We start from the raw sequence: 18187 nt of genomic DNA on the forward strand, positions 1-18187 counted from the left end.
CCATATCTCAGACTGGCCAATTAAAACAAAAGATTAAGAAAAAGTGCACAGACACTGCACAGAGGAACTCTGTCTGGAAGGCCAGCATCCCGGAGTCGCCTCTTCCCCGGTTGACCCTGAGACTGGTGTTTTGCGGGTACTATTTAATGAAGCTGCCAGTTGACGACTTGTGAGGCATCTGTTTCTCAAACTAGACACTCAAATGTACTTGTCCTCTTCCTCAGTTGTGCACCGGGGCCTCCCATTCCTCTTTCTATTCTGGTTCAAGACAGTTTGCACTGTTCTGTGAAAGGAGTAGTACACAGCGTTGTACGCGATCTTCAGTTTCTTGGCAATTTCTTGCATGGAATAGCTTTCATTTCTCAGAACAAGAATAGACTGACAAATTTCAGAAGAAACTACTTTGTTTCTGGCCATTCTGGCCTGTAATCGAACCCACAAATGTTGATGCTCCAGATACTCAACTAGAAGGCCAGTTTTATTGCTTCTTTAATCAGAACAACAGTTTTCAGCTGTGCTAACAAAAGGGTTTTCTAATGATCAATTAGCCTTTTAAAATGCTAAACTTGGAATAGCTAACACAACGTGCCATTGGAACACAGGAGTGATGGTTGCTGATAATGGGCCTCTGTACGCCTATGTAGACATTCCATTCAACATCTTGCATTTCCCGCTACAATAGTCATTTACAACATTAACAATGTCTACACTGTATTTCTGATCAATTTGATGTTATTTTAATGGACAAAAAATGTGACCCCAAACTTTTGAACGGTAGTGCATACCATTTTGCATTATTTGTTGCAAACTGAAATGTCACGTTCCTGACCTATTTATGTTAGTTTTTGTGTGTTAGTTGGTCAGGACGTGAGGTTGGGTGGGCATTCTATGTTATCTGTTTCTATGTTGGTTTTGGTTTGCCTGGTATGGCTCTTGATTAGAGGCAGGTGGTTTGCGTTTGCCTCTAATTAAGAGTCATATTTAGGTAGGGCATTCTCACTGTTTGTTTGTGGGTGATTGTCTTCCGTGTCAGTATGTTTGTTCGTACCACACTGGACTGTAGCGTTTGTTTGTTTCGTTTCGTTTCGATGTCGTCTGTTTCCTGTACGTGAGTTTATGTTTAGTTATGTAGGTTTATGTTCAGGTTTCGTTCGACGTCGTTTTCTTGTTTTGTTATTTCGTAAGTGTATTTGTTTTCATGTTGCCATCATTGTTGTTAAATAAAAGATGGCTTATTTCCCTGAAGCTGCGTTTTGGTCTGAGGATCCTTCTCTCCTCACTTCATCCGAGGATGAGGAGAGCACAAGCCGTTACATGAAATGAAACCAACAAGTGATTCTAGGTAGTTTTAAACAAAACTACTTTGAAACAAAAGTATGCACCTCACACATGGTTATGGGCTTAAAAATAAGGAGGCATTTTCAGACAAAGAGTTGAAATCTATTACATTTTGAGTTTTCATCCCAATATTACACTTTCTACATCACAGAACACTGAAATGTAACAATACTGTTTGACATAGAAACACTGTATTTTCATCGTTAAAAAAATATATTCATTAATGTTGAATTTATGAAAAATATTAATAACATTCCACCCATGATTCCAAATAGGGCGCTTTTGACTGCAGGAAAGGGTTACGACACAGGGGCCGGCCTGCGTTGATGGAATCAGAAAAGTCTGAGCCTTTTGGGTAAAATCCTGTACGGAAATGCACCGTTTAGTGTTAAAGGCCCAATGCAGTCAAAAACATTTTTCTGTGTTTTATATATTTCCACACTATGAGGTTGGAATAATACTGTGAAATTGATAAAATTAGGATAATGTACTTTTAATGTAAGAGCTGTTTGCAAAGACAGCCTGTTTTGGTGGAATGAAACATTGGACTTTCCATCGTGACAGTACCATACAGTAAAAATGTGTTAATAGACCAATAAGAAGAGACATTATTTGATATTGAGATAAAAACAGCTGCATTGGACCTTTTAACTTTTTTTCTGAAATAATTGTTAAAACAAGCCTCAGATTGTGACAATAATAACTTAAGTTTGAAGTATTGGGAATGATTTGTCTTTAAAATCTACAGTTGAAGTCGGAAGTTTACATACACTTAGGTTGGAGTCATTAAAACTAGTTTTTCAACCACTCCATACATTTCTTATTAACAAACTATAGCTTTGCCAAGTCGGTTAGGACATCTACTTTGTCCATAACACAAGTCATTTTTCCAACAATTGTTTACAGACTGATTATTTCACTTATAATTCACTGTATCACAATTCCATTGTGTACATACACTAAGTTGACTGCGCATTTTAACAGCTTGGAAAATTCCAGAAAATTATATCATGGCTTTAGAAGCTTCTGATAGGCTAATTGACATAATTTGAGTCAATTGGATGTGTACTCCAATTGACTCAGTGCCTCTTTGCTTGACATCATGGTAAAATCTGAAGAAATCAGCCAAGAACTCAGAAAAATAAATTGTAGACCTCCACAGGTCTGGTTAATCCTTAGGAGCAATTTCCAAACGCCTGAAGGTACCACGTTCATCTTTACGAACTATAGTACACAAGTATAAACACCATGGGACCACACAGCCGTCACACCACTCAGGAAGGAGACACGTTCTGTCTCCAAGAGATGAACGTACTTTGTTGCAAAAAGGGCTAATCAATACCAAACAACAGCAAAGGACCCTGTGAAGATGCTGGAGGAAACAGGTACAAAAGTATTTATATCCACAGTAAAACGAGTCCTATATCGACATAACCTGAAAGGCCGCTCAGCAAGGAAGAAGCCACTGCTCCAAAACTGCCATAAAAAAGCCAGACTACGGTTCGCAACTGCACATGGGGACAAAGATTGTAGGTTTTGGAGAAATGTCCTTTGGGCTGATGAAAGAAAACTAGAACTGTTTGGCCATTGTTATGTTTGGTGGAGAAAGGGGGAGGATTGCAAGCCAAAGAACACCAACCCAACCGTGAAGCATGGGGTGGCAGCATCATGTTGTGGGGGTGCTTTGCTGCAGGAGGGACTGGTGCACTTCACAAAATAAATGGCATCATGAGAAAGGAAAATTATGTAGATATTTTGAAGCAACATCTCAAGACATCAGTCAGGAAGTTAAAGCTTGGTCGCAAATGGGTCTTCCAAATGGACAATGACCCCAAGCATACTTCCAAAGTTGTGGCAAAATGGCTAAAGGACAACAAAGTCAAGGTATTGGAGTGGCCATCACAAAGCCCTGACCTCAATCCTATAGAAGATGTGTGGGCAGAACTGAAAAAGTGTGTGTGAGCAAGGAGGCCTACAAAACTGACTCAGTTACACCAGCTCTGTCAGGAGGAATGGGCCAAAGTTCACCCAACTTATTGTGGGAAGCTTGTGGAAGGCTACCCAAAATGTTTGACCCAAGTTAAACAACTTAAAGGCAATGGTACTAAATACTAATCGAGTGTATGTAAACTTCTGACCCACTGGGAATGTGACGAAAGAAATAAAAGCTTAAATAAATCATTCTCTCTACTATTATGCTGACATTTCACATTCTTAAAATAAAGTGGTGATCTTAACTGACCTAAAACAGGGAATTTTTACTCAGATTAAATGTCAGGAATTGTGAAAAACTGAGTTTAAATGTAGTTGGCTAAGGTGTATGTAAAATCCGACTTCACCAATATATACAGCATGATTATTGCACTTATAAATAGTACCTATATACCTATACATTTACAGTATATTACAGTGAAACCTGCATAGAGTTTCTATGACAACAGCAGACAAAGCATTTAAAATAGGATCATAGCCAGTGTCTGAGTTTAAGTGATTATTCCCATTTTGCGTCATCATGATGATGTGGCCGGTGACACTTTGCTTCTTGAAAGTCCAATATCTTAAAAACTTTACTGTTAACATGCAAAACGTATTGGGATTGAGTGGATTTTCTTTGTAACAAACGGTAAACAAATAAGTTTGCTTTACAGAACTTCTACACATTTTGCCTTGACTTATGCCATGTTATTATCTATCTGAGTGAGAGTGATTAACAAAACCAAATGGGGGCACTCTGGAGGTCAAGGTGTGCCGGGTCGGTAAGGTCAGGGAGTGATGGCTGCCGGGTCGAAGAGTTCGTGGTGCCGGGTTTGTAATTCTGCCATGATTAGGTAACTACAAGTTTCGATAGCTGGCTAGACTAACTACACTAATTTACCACTCTAAAAATGTTTAACCTACATGGGCTAACTGAGTGAATGTCAGTGAGTGACATATATAACAAGAGGAAACTGCCGATGACCAAGTTTCGAAATTGCACCTTGTGTGTTCTACTATTCTAACTCGCAACAATAATTTGAGACCCTGACTGAGTAGAAAAAAAAGAAGAAAAAAGACAGAGGTCCGGACCTCAGTGTCATCATATGTAGCTACGGACCTTCCTGAATAGGTTGTGATTGTTGCTTGTCTAGCCGGCTGGCTGGTCTGCTAACATTTAGTGGCTTCCCTGTTTATATATACCAACCTCCATCTCAGTATACTTAAATTCTCGCCAACTACGAAACACTGCAACCACCAAGAATAAGGCTGTGGTTTCGCTACGTACTCCCTAGGGGATGTTGGCCTATAAGCATGAGTACAAGTCTATCATACTACAGAATGTGAAGAAACTTGCGAGCAGCCAAATACTAACATAACACATGCTTACTCCTACAATGACACAGCCATGCACTTTAAATATGTCAGAACCATCTAGGTTTTTGGCAAGAAACATTTTATAGAAGTTTATTTGATTTAACCAATACAGGCTTGTTTATTAAGATTTATTCTGCTATGCCAAATGCCATATTTGAACATTTTCTGTCATTTCTAAGAACTGACCCAGTGCAAACTGCTATTATGCTGAGCATTACAAAATAAGCGTTGATGTGTTGATGTCATTTAGGAAATCCTTAGTGTCCCAATGGGCCAGACTGTCAGTAACAGAAGCTATCCTGTGAAAGTGTCCTGTAATGTGAGTCGGGAAACACTGTGAGAGGATGAGAGATTTACATTGTTCTGTTAGTACTGGCTGTGATGCCATAGACACTGAGTTCATTGTTAGAAGACCGAGAAAAAACTGCTTTCATTGTCTTAAAGCTTAAAGTTCATAGGAGAGCCCACCCCTCTGAGCGAATGGTTGGTTTTTCTCAGTGCCTCCAGCTCTCTCTCTCGCTCTCACCCGCCTATCAAAGTCCACATGCCAGACTGATCATTTCCTTTTCTAAATTGAAGAGGAGGGCGACCACATCTTTTCTCTGTTTCTTCTTTCTGTTCTGTGTAAACACCCTGGTCCAAAGAGGCTGTCGTTGACCTCTACAGTCAGAGGGAGCTGTATAATATACTCCCACTGCTGTGATCACTGACTCAAAACAGAAGAATCTGTCACCTCTCCTCTCTGATCCTTCCAACCTTCTTAACTTCAGTTTGAATCATATACAGGAAGTCAAACAAGAGGTCAAATAATTGATTAGATATACTGTCGATATCTAAATTCAAATGGTTTGTTTTTATGTTGGATTTAGTCTTGTACAAATGTATCTGTATTTTTTATAAAATAAAATAGAATATTATTACAAAATTGTAAAAACCATCCAAAACATTCAGGTGAAGGATGCAGCAGCGTTTGACGAGACATGAATCAACAGGAAACAGACAGGCTAGAATGGAGAGCTGCTCCAGATTGTAAACTCAGATTAGCAGTCTGTCTCCCAGCCCACACTGAGCTCAGACTGAGTTTGTGGTAAAAACGGAGCTACAAATAAGCAATTTCCTTTAAGTGTGTGAAAGAATGGAATGGCAGACATTTGTCCGAGTTGAAATTTAGGCCGTTGAAGGGCTACAATACTGTACTGTATCATGTCCAATTCGACAAAATTAAACATTCATATTTTGGTTTTAATCTTAAATCTTAAAGTTGTTCATCAACAGCAACACTGTCGCTTCGTCTGTGATCTTCCCTCGTTTGAATTCTTAAGTGGCCAGTTTGAAGTCTTTAAACTTTTGTCCTTTAAAAAAAATAATATACATTTTAGTTTGATCTTCTTTTATTTTTTACCCTCGCTTCCCTAAACAAGCCCTAGCAGCTTCACCCCACTCCCTCCATCCCTCCATACTGAAATTCACTCTAACAAAACAAAAATGTCATTTTGTCTGACCTAAATCAGAGGGTGTCTGAGCCATGAGCTTATTACATAGTGTGCTTAACTTGTGTTGTGGAGGAGGGCTGGGGTATTATTATCTTTCAGCTACCCACCCTGCTATAAAACCCGACATCTCCACATTGCAGGAGTGCTGCTCTGCTCTCCCTCCCTACTGTGAATCTGACAAGCCTGCCTGGTTTCCCTGCCTGCCTTCTCTCTCTCAACTCCACTATTGCTTTGCTCACCAGCCCGTTTAAGCCTGACAGGGACACCCACACTTCTCTCCGCTCCGATGTTCTACTGTTCCACTACACTAGCAGTTCCTCATCTTTGTTTTGGTGTTGGATGGGCGTGGATATTCCCTGTTATTCCCTGTTTTTGTGAATGGGCGTCCGATGCGAGGTGGCTGTGACTGACTGACTGACGGACGGACGGACTGACTGTCATCTCTGGGTACTCTACTCCGAAGAAGCAATGTGACAGGTCACTGGACGTCACTGGTAGACTTGGAATAATAGACAAAAAAAGAAAGGAAGTAATTAAGAAGGTAGGCCATGATTATGAGGATTATAGTTTGGAATTCTGAACATTCTTCATCTGTATATGTGTAAGTTTATGTGAGTGTGTCTGCTTAGTGCTTGCAGTGTATCGGTCTTACTGTGCTACGGTACATGTGCACCTGTTCAGTCTGCATGCGTTCGTGTACTCTGACAGAGACACAGCTCTGTGTGTGGATATGGTAATTTGATGTCTGGTAATCATCTGGAAAGCACTCTGAGACGCAGTCTCGAGAAAACGCCGTGCTCTTATTGCAGATTCTGCAGTAATTCCTGGAACAAAAGTCAATGTTTTTTTGAACAAAAGTTAAAGTTGGAGTGTTGACAGAATGAGAGCCTGTTATGGCGGCGAGTGGTATAGAAGACTGTTGTTGGTGACACTCTTGTTGTGCGTTATCTCATGACACTCTGGGCCTCATCTGCTTACAAAATATAAGGATTAGGCGTGTTTGTTTCACAATGGTTGCTTGTTGTCTAGTTAAAACGTTTGTGGGGTACTAATAGATGTTCAAGTAAAATTAACTGTGTAGATTCGATTTACAGAGGAGCAAATATGAAAATGTATTTTGCGAGAAAAATGTCTGTATCCGTCGACTATAGCCTCATCTGCTATCTGGTCGACTTTTACTGATAATTATTATTATTATTAATTTGTCATAAATCACTAAAGCTATGAGATGAGGAAAGGTGGTGAACTTGACAAAAGTGGTTGTCAAGAAGACACCAACAATTCTCCCAAACTATAAAGTCTGCTGTGGCTCATCAATAATTTCATTCAAAGCACCGGTGATCTAAATTAAACTCATTAATTAAAACAGAACAGCCCGTAATCATGAGAATATAAATTAATGTCTGTTTATTATATATATATATCATGTATCTATAGATTAATAATAGCCAGCCAATAAACTAATTATGAACCCTTTATAAAGATAACCTTATTGTAAAGTGTTATTGGAATGGGATCAATAATGGAATGTTCCGAAATGGAATCAATAAACCAAAGGTTGACCTCTGAGACCTAATAAACCACAAAAACAGTACCTGTACTGTATAAGATAGATAATGGCGTGAACCTTCAGGCTCCCCTGGAGACTGAGGGATGGCCTGATAATAAACTGCTGTACCATTGGCTTATAGGTAATAATTTGTCCCCCACAATAATTCACAACTTTTAAATCTTGGTCTATTAAATGTAATCACTCACTGTCACAGGTGTACTTTTCCCCTATTATAATGAACAAGACAGTAGTTAGACATTGTTTTCCTCTACATTCTGTGTAACAGATTGAAATGGCATGTGATCACGATTGAAGTTTGTATAAAGATTACAGGGCCATTTTCTTTAACATGTGGCAAAGTAATGGCATTCATCATTTTCTTTAAGAATCGATGGGTATACTGTATCATTAAGTTAATGTTGAAAAGATCTGGACATATCACAGTGTGGGTCTTTAGAGCCACGTTATGGGTGTTATAACAAGCATCTAATTCTAAACAACAGGCTGTAGAATAATAGCCAATTTTATAGTCAGTGTAGTTTTTTTCAAAACGAGTGTTTCCCCCAGACAGTGGAGCTATTTCTATCCATAACGACTCATTTTAAATAACAGGCTGTAATTATTGGCTCTGAATGCCAATTGTATAGTGTAGCTTATAGTCCAGATCAGTATTTCCCCAGACAGTGGCCCTTGGTGGCCTGGGTTCACTAATCAGAAGTGGGGATGTGGGGGTTGGAGACACAGAGAGAGCTGTGTTACTGTTAGCCCCCTAGTTAGCCACTGTCTGGCCCCTGGCAGCCTCTAATGATGACACTGCCTACCACAGGACTGGAGGCAAGCAAGGACACAGTGTTGGTTGTGGTGACACAGAGTTGGGGTGGGCGAAGTGGTAGTGGGCAATAGTCACTCACTGTGAGGTGTCGGAGAAGAGGAGCTGTGGACAGGCCAAACTGCTCTCTCACAGTGCCATTTATCCTTGTGGAGTGTATTTCAAAACATCAGATTAACCTCTAGGGTACGTGGGACAGTAGCGTCCCACCTGACCAACATCCAGTGAAATTGCAGAGCGCCAAATTCAAATACAGAAATACTGATTACAAAAATTCAGAAAACATACAATTGTTATACATAGGTTCAAAGATTAACTTCTTGTGAATTCAACCACGGTGTCAGATTTCAAAAAGGCTTTACGGCGAAAGCATACCATGCGATTATTTGAGAACATCGCCCAGCAGACAAATCATTACAAACAGTAACCAGCCAAGTAGAAGAGTTACACAAGTCAGAAATAAAATTAATCACTTACCTTTGATGATCTTCACATGGATGCACTCAGAAGACATTAATTTACTCAATAAACGTTTGTTTTGTTCGATAAAGTCTCTAATTTATATCCAAAAAACCTCCGTTTTATTTGCGCATTATCTTCAGTAATCCAGAGGCTCAAACGCAGTCACAACAGGCAGACAAAAAATCCAAATTGTATCCGTAAAGTTCATAGAAACATGTCAAACGATGTTTATATTCAATCCTCAGGTTGTTTTTAGCCTAAATAATCAATCATATTTCAACCGGACAATAACGTCGTCAATATAAAAGGTAAACAAGAAATGCGCGCTCTCGGGATTGAGCATGAAAAAGCTCTGTGACATTTTAGGGACCAGTCATTCAGACTGGTCTTACATCCTCATTTTTCAGAATACAAGCCTGAAACAATTTCTAAAGACTGTTGACATCTAGTGGAAGGCATAGGAACTGCAATTTGAGTCCTAAGTCAATGGATACTGTAATGGCATTGAATAGAAAACTACAACAATAAAAAAATCCTACTTCCTGGATGGATTTTTCTCAGGTTTTCGCCTGCCAAATCAGTTCTGTTATACTCACATACAATATTTTAACAGTTTTGGAAACTTTAGAGTGTTTTCTATCCAAATCCATCCATTATATGCATATCCTAGCTTATTGGCCTGAGTAGCAGGCAGTTTACTTTGGGCATGCTTTTCATCCATAGGTGAAAATAGTGCCCCCTACCCTAGAGAAGTTTTAAGGCTTGTTCTTCCTGCTCACTATCAAAGATATACAGTACAATTAGGATTTTAATTTAATCAAGTAAAAACAAATGTTTTAATCCAAAACAATAGTGACAGTGTTTTTTTACATAATTGTTTCTAATATGTGCATTATCTGGGACTATTTAACAAAGCAAAGTGGAACAGCTTTGATGTGGTCTATGGGGTCTATTTAGTACAAACACAGGATCAAAGGTGTCTTTCCATGGGCTGACAGACAAAACAGGGAGAGACTGCCAGAGCAAATCACAAAAAATAAGGGGTTATCAGGCCCTTTGACAAAGGTTTACAAGTGGAGTCCCCACCCTGACTGTTTTGAGGGGAGGGAGAGAGGGAAAGGGTGATGAAACAGTGATCCATCCAGGACCTTGCGTTGGATAAGCAGTGCCCTCCTCCCCTCTCTGTCCATGTGGCACATCCTCCTCAGATCCTCTCCAGTACATAGTAATTAGCCCTGGTGTGTTAGCACTGTGTGAGTGAGTGAGAGAGAGCGAGAGAAAGCGAGAGAGAGCGAGAGAGAGCGAGAGCGAGAGAGAGCGAGAGAGAGCGAGAGCGAGAGAGAGAGAGAGAGAGAGAGAGACGCACGCTGGCTGCTGCCTAGCCTGCAGCACATGATCCCAGGGTGGGGGTAACAGTCTACATCCCAAATGGCACCCTATTCCTTAGCACTTCTTTTGACCTGGGCCCATAGTGCTCTGGTCAAAAGCAGTGCACTATATAGGGAATAGGGTGCCATTTAGGATACTTATAGAGACCAACCATGGACTCCCTCCTGGCCCTCCCTGGCCCCTCTCTTATCCACTCTGTTGTTCTAAGTTCCACACCAATTGTTTGACTTGGCTGGGTTTTCCAGGGATGGGCTTCTAGTCCTTCACAGCGTTAATGTTTGTGCAACCTGTTAGGGAACTTTTGGGCTCTCTATATCTCTTGCCCTCTCCTTCTCTGTCTCTCGCTCTCTCGCTCTCTCTCATCAGGTATTTATTTGAACTATTTCTGAAAAAAACGTTTTAATATGTACAAAACGCTCTGGAAATGTGATTCCACTTAAAGTAGAATAATAAATAATATGGTATAGCAGGTGATGTATGTTAGACCTCACTGTCCTAGAGGTTATAGCAGTCTGTGTTAGGTGAAATTAGTGACAGTTTAGGCTAATATAGAATATTTACTCATGGGCTACTCTTAGTACATACTCGTAGTGTCCATATTGACAATATGATACATATTTGACAATGTTGCAACTTCCTGTTCATACTGACTGTCATTTACTACAACTCTGAAAGCAGCACATCAACTATCATCTAACTGAATTCCACTTGGGCTTTTGCTGTAAGCTGCCCACCAATGTTTTTTCATAATGCACAGCGTGTCACATCAAATCAAATCAAAGTTTCTTTGTGACGTGTGCCGAATACAACAGGTAGACCTTACAGTGAAATGCTTACTTACAGGCATTAACCAATAGTGCAAAAAAAGGTGTTAGGTAAGTAAAGAAATAAAACAACAGTAAAAAGACAGGCTATATACAGTAGCGAGGCTATAAAATTAGCGAGGCTACATACAGACACCGGTTAGTCAGGCTGATTGATGTAGTATGTACATGTAGATATGGTTAAAGTGCCTATGCATATATGATGAACAGAGAGTAGCAGTAGCGTAAAAGATGGGTTGGCGGGTGGTGGGTGGCGGGACACAATGCAGATAGTCCGGTAAGCCAATGTGCAGGAGCACTGGTTGGTCAGCCCAATTGAGGTAGCATGTAGCAGCAGCGTAAAAAGAGGAGGTCTCTAACCTAGGTCTTCTACTATAGGTATCTTCCACTGTGTATAGATACTGTATCTGTATGATAATCATAGAAACTGTTCCCTAGCAACAAGATCGAGAATATTACATGTTTAATTGGTAACTGATCAGCACAATTAGCATAATAAAAAAATCTCCTCCCCCCGGCTTAGACAAGGGCTTAGACTGCAGATGGATACTATTAACTCATAGCTTATTTACTCTGGCTTTATACTGTAACGTAGCATAAGCTGTGGACGATTTGGAACCAGTCAACAATGCAGTTGTGGTAAGAAGCCATCTGAACGTATCTATCCACATGCCTGCTGTAACCGCTGAGGAGCGGACAGCTGCAAGTTGAAACTCTATTCATAGACAGGACATGAATGGGCGAGACAACGGCCAAAAACATTTCATCACTCACTGTAAACATCTTAGAGAATTAACAACGTGTTCACAAGATCCTCCATAGGATAGCATTCAACACTTCACTCTTCTCTATAATCTAAAGAAAATTCACCTTTCATCAACTGTGGTCTGTGCAGCTCTGGAAAAGCGATTTTGTTTTATCACTAATCTATGAATGAACTTGCCTGGTGAAAGAATGGTTTAATAAAATTAAAAGTCTACCTCCATAGAAATTAGACTTGCTTGGCACTGTGTTTCTGATTATTTTTGGATCTAGGCTGAGTAAAGCAGTATGTGACAACTGTTGATGTTAAAAGGGCTTGAGCGATACAATTGATTGAAAATAAATGCTATTGTGTTTCTCTCCATGTGTTGTAAAAAAGCAAGAGAAGGAGAGGAGAGGATGGCCCACACAGAGGATGACCTGATCGGGATTCCGTTCCCCAACCACAGCAGTGACGTCCTGTGCTGCCTCAACGAGCAACGCCGCGCCGGGTTACTCTGTGATGTAGTCCTTGTTGTACAAGACCAGGAGTACCGTACCCACCGCTCGGTCCTTGCCGCCTGCAGCCAGTACTTCAAGAAGCTCTTCACCGTGGCCTCTGACGGAAGGGACCAGCACGGGGTGTTTGAGATAGACTTTGTGGCCCCCGAGTCGCTGACTGCAATCTTGGAGTTTGCTTACACGTCCACGCTGACGGTGACGGCGTCCAACGTAAAGGAGATCCTAGGAGCGGCTCAGCTGCTGGAAATCCCCTGCATCATCAACGTGTGTCTGGAGATTATGGACTCTGGTGAGGGAGGAGGTGGAGGAGGAGAGGAGGAAGAGGATGAGGATGTAGAAGAAGAGGAGGAAGATGATGAAGAGGAGGATAAAGACATGGATGAGGATGATGAGTCAAGGAAGGACGAGCAGGAGGATAACGAGGAGGATAATGCCAGTGAGAGGTCAATAAGGTCGTCAGAGAGTCAGGACCAGGTTGGGTCAGAGAGAGGAGCAGCTCCCAGTCCACCCAATACTTCCCAGTACCAGCAGCAGTACGAGCTGCAGCAGAATGAGAGGAAGTGTCGGGACACAGACTCTCAGTGTGAGAAACCCCGGCAGGAGCATGAGAGCATGGAGAGTCGAGCCCTCAAGGACTTTTCCATTGAATCCCTGCTACAGGAAGGGCTATACCCTAAAATGCCATCAGTCCTGGACAGGAGGGCTAACTTTTCCCCTCTGCTCCCCGGCTTCTACCCTCCCATGTGGACCACAGAGTTCCCAGGCTTCCCCCAAAAGGTCCTAGACCCCAACCACCATGCCCCGACTCCCCGCCCCTCCTACCCCCCTCAGCTGGACAACAGACCCCTAGACCTGGTTGTGAAAAGAGAGATCATCAAGGAGGAACTAAAGGAGGAAGTCCCGCCCAGCATGCTGCATGGGGACTTCCTGAAAAACTTCATGAATTCCGGCCTATCAGGTATGGGAGTTGAGATGGGGGTAGTACGGTCCGAGAGGTCTCACCTCCATCTGGGCCAGATAAAGGACGAGGCAGACTTCCGCTCCTACATGGGCTTCCTGAGCACGTCAAGCCACCTGGGGGCGCTGTTCCCTCCCTGGCAGCTGGAGGAAGAGCGGAAGATGAAGCCTAAAGCCTCCCAGCAGTGTCCTATATGTAACAAGGTGATCCAGGGGGCAGGGAAACTACCCAGACACATGAGGACCCACACAGGAGAGAAACCATACATGTGCACCATCTGTGAGGTGCGATTCACCAGGTATGACAAATTCATATACACTGTGTCTAAATATCCATACTTGTGTTTGAAATTGTTGTTTTTTGGGTTAAAAAAAATAAAACGGTTTATAGTATACATACAGGGACTTCAGAAGTATTCATACCCCTTGACTTATTCCACATTTTGTTCTTACAGCCTGAACTCAAAATTGATTACATTTATTTCATCTATGTACACAATAATGACAGTGAAAACATGTTTTTAGAAATTGTTTTTTTTAATTGAAAATGAAATACAGAAATATACAATTTACATAAGTATTCACAACCCTGAGTCAATACATGTTAGAATCACCTTTGGCAGCGATGACTGCTGTGAGTCTTTCTGGGTAAGTCTCTAAGAGCTTTTCACACCTGGATTGATGTTTTTAAAATTCTTCAAGCTCTGTCACATCGGCTGTTGAGCATTGCTAGTGTCTTGCCATAGATTTTCAAGTATATTTAAGTCAAAACTGTAACTTAGCCACTCAGGAACATTCGCTCTTTTTTTGGTAAGCAACTCCATTGTAGATTTGGCCTTGTGTTTAGGTTTAGTGCCTTGTTGCGAACAGGATTTTTCTGAATATTGTTTTTGCTGTACAGAATTCCTTCTTTTCACGCTGTCAATTAGATTAGTATTGCGGAGTAACTACAACGTTGTTGATCCATCCTCAGTTTTCTCCTATCACAGCCATTAACTTCAACATTGGCCTCGTGAAATCCTTGCATGGTTTCCTTCCTCTCTGGCAACTGAGTTAGGAAGGACGCGTGTATCTTAATTACTTCACCATGCTCAAAAGGATATTCAATGTCTGTTTTTATAATTATTTTTACCCATCTACCAATAGCGGCATTGGAAAACACTCCCTGGTCTTTGTGGTTGAATCTGTGTTTGAAATCTACTGCTCGACTGAGGGATACAGAGATGAGGCAGTCATAAAACAATCATGTTAAACACTATTTTCTGAAGGCACTGTATGTGAAACTTAGAAAATTCAATATACTTTAAATGCCAGGATTTCATACTCATTTAGGATTTTCATCTAGTAGAATTCACTCCATGCAATTGAGGAAGAGAATCGTGTTTGTCAACAGCTGATAATGAGATAAGAGGACGGGCTCTATCAAAATGAACGAATGGTGGGAAATTCCGCATCAGATGATGCATTCTCAGTATGAGTCTAGTATGTTGATACTTGTTGCTTACTGCTTAAGTATGAAGTGCGATTAATACACAGTATGTAGTTTTAGTAAGTAGTAGGCAAGACAGATTTCGGACACGGCACTTTCCTCGCACTGTAATAGGTCTTATTAGTCCTATAGACTATACAGAATATGGATGCGTAAAACAAAGTGCTTCCCAATCATCTTTTAATCGATGTTACTTGTATGTAAACCCGTAGATAAAAGGCTTCCAAAACTGTTCTTCGGCTGTCCCCATAGCAGCACCCTTTTTGGGTCCAGGTAGAACCCTTGTGGGTTCCATGTGGAACCCTCTATGGAAAGGGTTCTAATATGAACCCCAAAAAGTTCTACCTAGAACCAAAAGGGTTCTACCTGGAACCAAAACGAGTTATTCAAAGGGTACTTCTATTGGGACAGCCAAAGGACCCTTTTTGTTTTAGGTAGCACCTTTTTAATAAGAGTGTAGCAATCATGTTGACACCGGCATTTGAGATCTTTAAAGGGCAATGCTATTAGGGCAAGGGAGCAATGTGTTTTTGTGGTTCAGGCTAATTATTTTTATCCTCTCATCTGAATACCACTTGAGAGTCGAGACCTAAAAGGTGGAAACTGGAAACCCCCTTTAATGGTTTCTCATTTCCTGCCTCTGTTATGGCACGATAGTTTCACCTTCCATCTAGTACCCCAAAGTATACCTATGCTTTCATCTCTCTTCCATTTTTTCAAAACACAGAATATAACTAATTTCTTGTCTTTCCAGGCAAGACAAACTGAAGATCCACATGCGAAAGCACACAGGCGAGCGCCCCTACATTTGTCTCCACTGTAACTCCAAGTTTGTCCATAACTACGACCTAAAGAACCACCTGCGTATCCACACAGGGGTGCGGCCCTACCAGTGTGAGCACTGCTACAAGAGCTTCACACGCTCAGACCACCTGCACCGCCACATCAAGAGGCAGAGCTGCCGCATCTCGCGCCCTCGACGGGGCCGCAAGCCGGCCGCTTGGCGCTCAGTCAACAACTTCCTGCAGGGCCCTCCGTGCTCGGCCAATCACCACGAGGGCGGCAAGACGCTGACTGAGAGGTCGGGCGGATGCCGGCTTCTGCCCTCCCACGGGGGAGTTAGAGGTCAAAGTCTGGGCCTTGGGGAGAGAGAAAGACGGGACCTGGGTCTGGGTGGTAAGAACCTGCGGTATAAGGACTTGGACAGTGACAGCAGAGAGAGCAGAGAGAGTCGGGAGGCTCGGTACCGGTCAGACAGGAAGCACGTGGTGGACGAGGTGGAGATGGAGAGACAGAGGGGCGTGTTCACCTTTGCCCTGGCGGGGCCTGGGGAGGAAGTCCTCACTCACCCTCCATTTTACATCCCTGACCCCTGGACCATGAGACTGGAGAATCCCACCCCTAAAATCCCTGAGCCGGCCAACTAACATTTTTCCAACTGACACTTCCAAATGATAGCTAACTGACACTTCATTTCAGAGCTCTAAGAATCGTACAGAACAGAGAGAGTTCTCTGTCTGGTAGATTTCCCACCTGCTGTTTAGAGATATAAGGGGAGTGATGTCTGGGAACATACGTAGGTATATAGCAAACAGGGTAATTACTTGGAAAACAGTTGAACATCTCAGATCAAAATCTTTTGAGCTGCCATCTTTACAATCGCAAGGATTTTGATTAAAAACATTTAATTTGGGGAAGTAAAACTGGACGAATACATTTTGTATGTTCCAAAAGTACTAAGTTGAAAAATATTATACTCTCAGGACATGATATCTGTTTATTTTTGGATTATTAATGTAAACGTGTAATTCATAGTGTAATTAATTAAGGTATGGCAATACGTTGTTTCCTAAATTCCCAGTCTATAAATGAATACTGATATTAGATAAGAAAGCTCAAAGCTATTTATAAGCCACAAACTACGGATTCCAAATGTACCCAAAGTCTGCAACTTTGGGTACAGTGCTAATAAACGGGGTAGTCTAAGCCACCGAAGAACATTCAAAACCATGAGAAATGATTCACTTGACAAAAAAAAAATCTACATCGAAAACATGTTTTAGCCCTTGTTCTCAGATTTTGTCTGCACTATTGTAAATATATACAAATGTTTTAAAGAATTTGACCATAGTTATGTTGATTATTGTTGTATTATATTTGTTGTTTTTTATAGTCGATAACCCCTCCAAAGACGTGGAGTTTGATATTGCACAAACTTGAACAAGCCTTGTGTTACATTGCATACAGTATGTTCTGTGTTTCTTCTAAAGACCACGATGTGTAAATAATTTGTGAAACAGATAGATCCTTGCTTTAGCTATGTCCTGCTGGTGCTTTGATTGCTGCAGTAAGACATTTAAAAAGGGTTTCTACCCTATTTTCTAATACAGATTTTTTCTGATCTGTGTATAAATGTTGTTATTCACAATTATTTGAATTGAAATGGGATACTATTTTCTTGGTATTTATGCATATTTAAATTAGCCTTGGCTATATTTTGCAAATATGTTGTTTTATAAAGACACTAAATGTTGTACTCCTGTGGGTCTGGGAGTTTAATTCCTGTGTGTGTGTGTGTGTGTGTGTGTGTGCCTGCGTGTGTGCGTGCGTGTGTGCGTGCGTGCGTGCGTGCGTGCGTGCGTGCGTGCGTGCCGTGAGTGTGAGAGAGCGCGCCTTTGGTGCAAATCTTTCATAACTGGAATTATGGTTTGGATGCCATTTTAGAGAATGACACACAACATCCTCAATCATCTATTGAGCTATAGCTTGTATTCAAACATCAATATTATAATCACTGTCTTCATAAAAGCATACACAACACCTCGACGTTGCTATCAAAATAAGCTGGTGATAACAATATCACCATGAAACAGAAAATAAATTGGATGCTTTGACATTGTAAAGATTTTACATAAATGTATACTTTTCCAAATAAATTAGGGCTGTGGAATTTTGACACGTAAAAAATGTTATTTGATTGTTGGATAAAAATATACTTGCATTAAACGTTTATAATGCTGTAAAACAGTATATATATATATATATATATTTTTAAATTTTTTTAATATATTTTTTATTTACAAATTACCACATTTACTTAACAAAATTGCCTAAATATGTTGAACAGTTTAGTTAATGTTCTTTACAGCTGGTCTTCTTCATCTGAATTTATTTGACTGTGTAAATAGAAGTCCACCCTTATATACCATCAAGCTCTCACAGTCTCACTGCAAAATTAGA

At 41.0% G+C, this 18187-nt stretch overlaps 1 protein-coding gene across 2 annotated transcripts in view; it reads left to right on the forward strand.

Moving 5' to 3' along the window:
* Positions 1-17483, forward strand: part of LOC129818882 (zinc finger and BTB domain-containing protein 7C-like) — a 28127-nt gene extending 10644 nt beyond the window's left edge. Inside the window, exons 1-3 of one of the 2 annotated variants that reach the window (XM_055875188.1) lie at positions 6288-6723; positions 12380-13757; positions 15702-17483. In XM_055875188.1, coding sequence (XP_055731163.1) covers positions 12400-13757; positions 15702-16374 — 2031 coding nt within the window. In that variant the 5' untranslated portion in view covers positions 6288-6723; positions 12380-12399 and the 3' untranslated portion in view covers positions 16375-17483. Of the gene's footprint in view, positions 1-6287; positions 6724-12379; positions 13758-15701 lie in introns of those variants that run through there. The other variant, XM_055875189.1, reaches the window with a different exon arrangement.
* The last annotated feature ends 704 nt before the right edge of the window (positions 17484-18187 follow it).

The sequence above is a fragment of the Salvelinus fontinalis genome, chromosome 21 (assembly GCF_029448725.1).
Source record: "Salvelinus fontinalis isolate EN_2023a chromosome 21, ASM2944872v1, whole genome shotgun sequence".
In the NCBI taxonomy this organism is placed as follows: Eukaryota; Metazoa; Chordata; class Actinopteri; order Salmoniformes; family Salmonidae; genus Salvelinus; species Salvelinus fontinalis.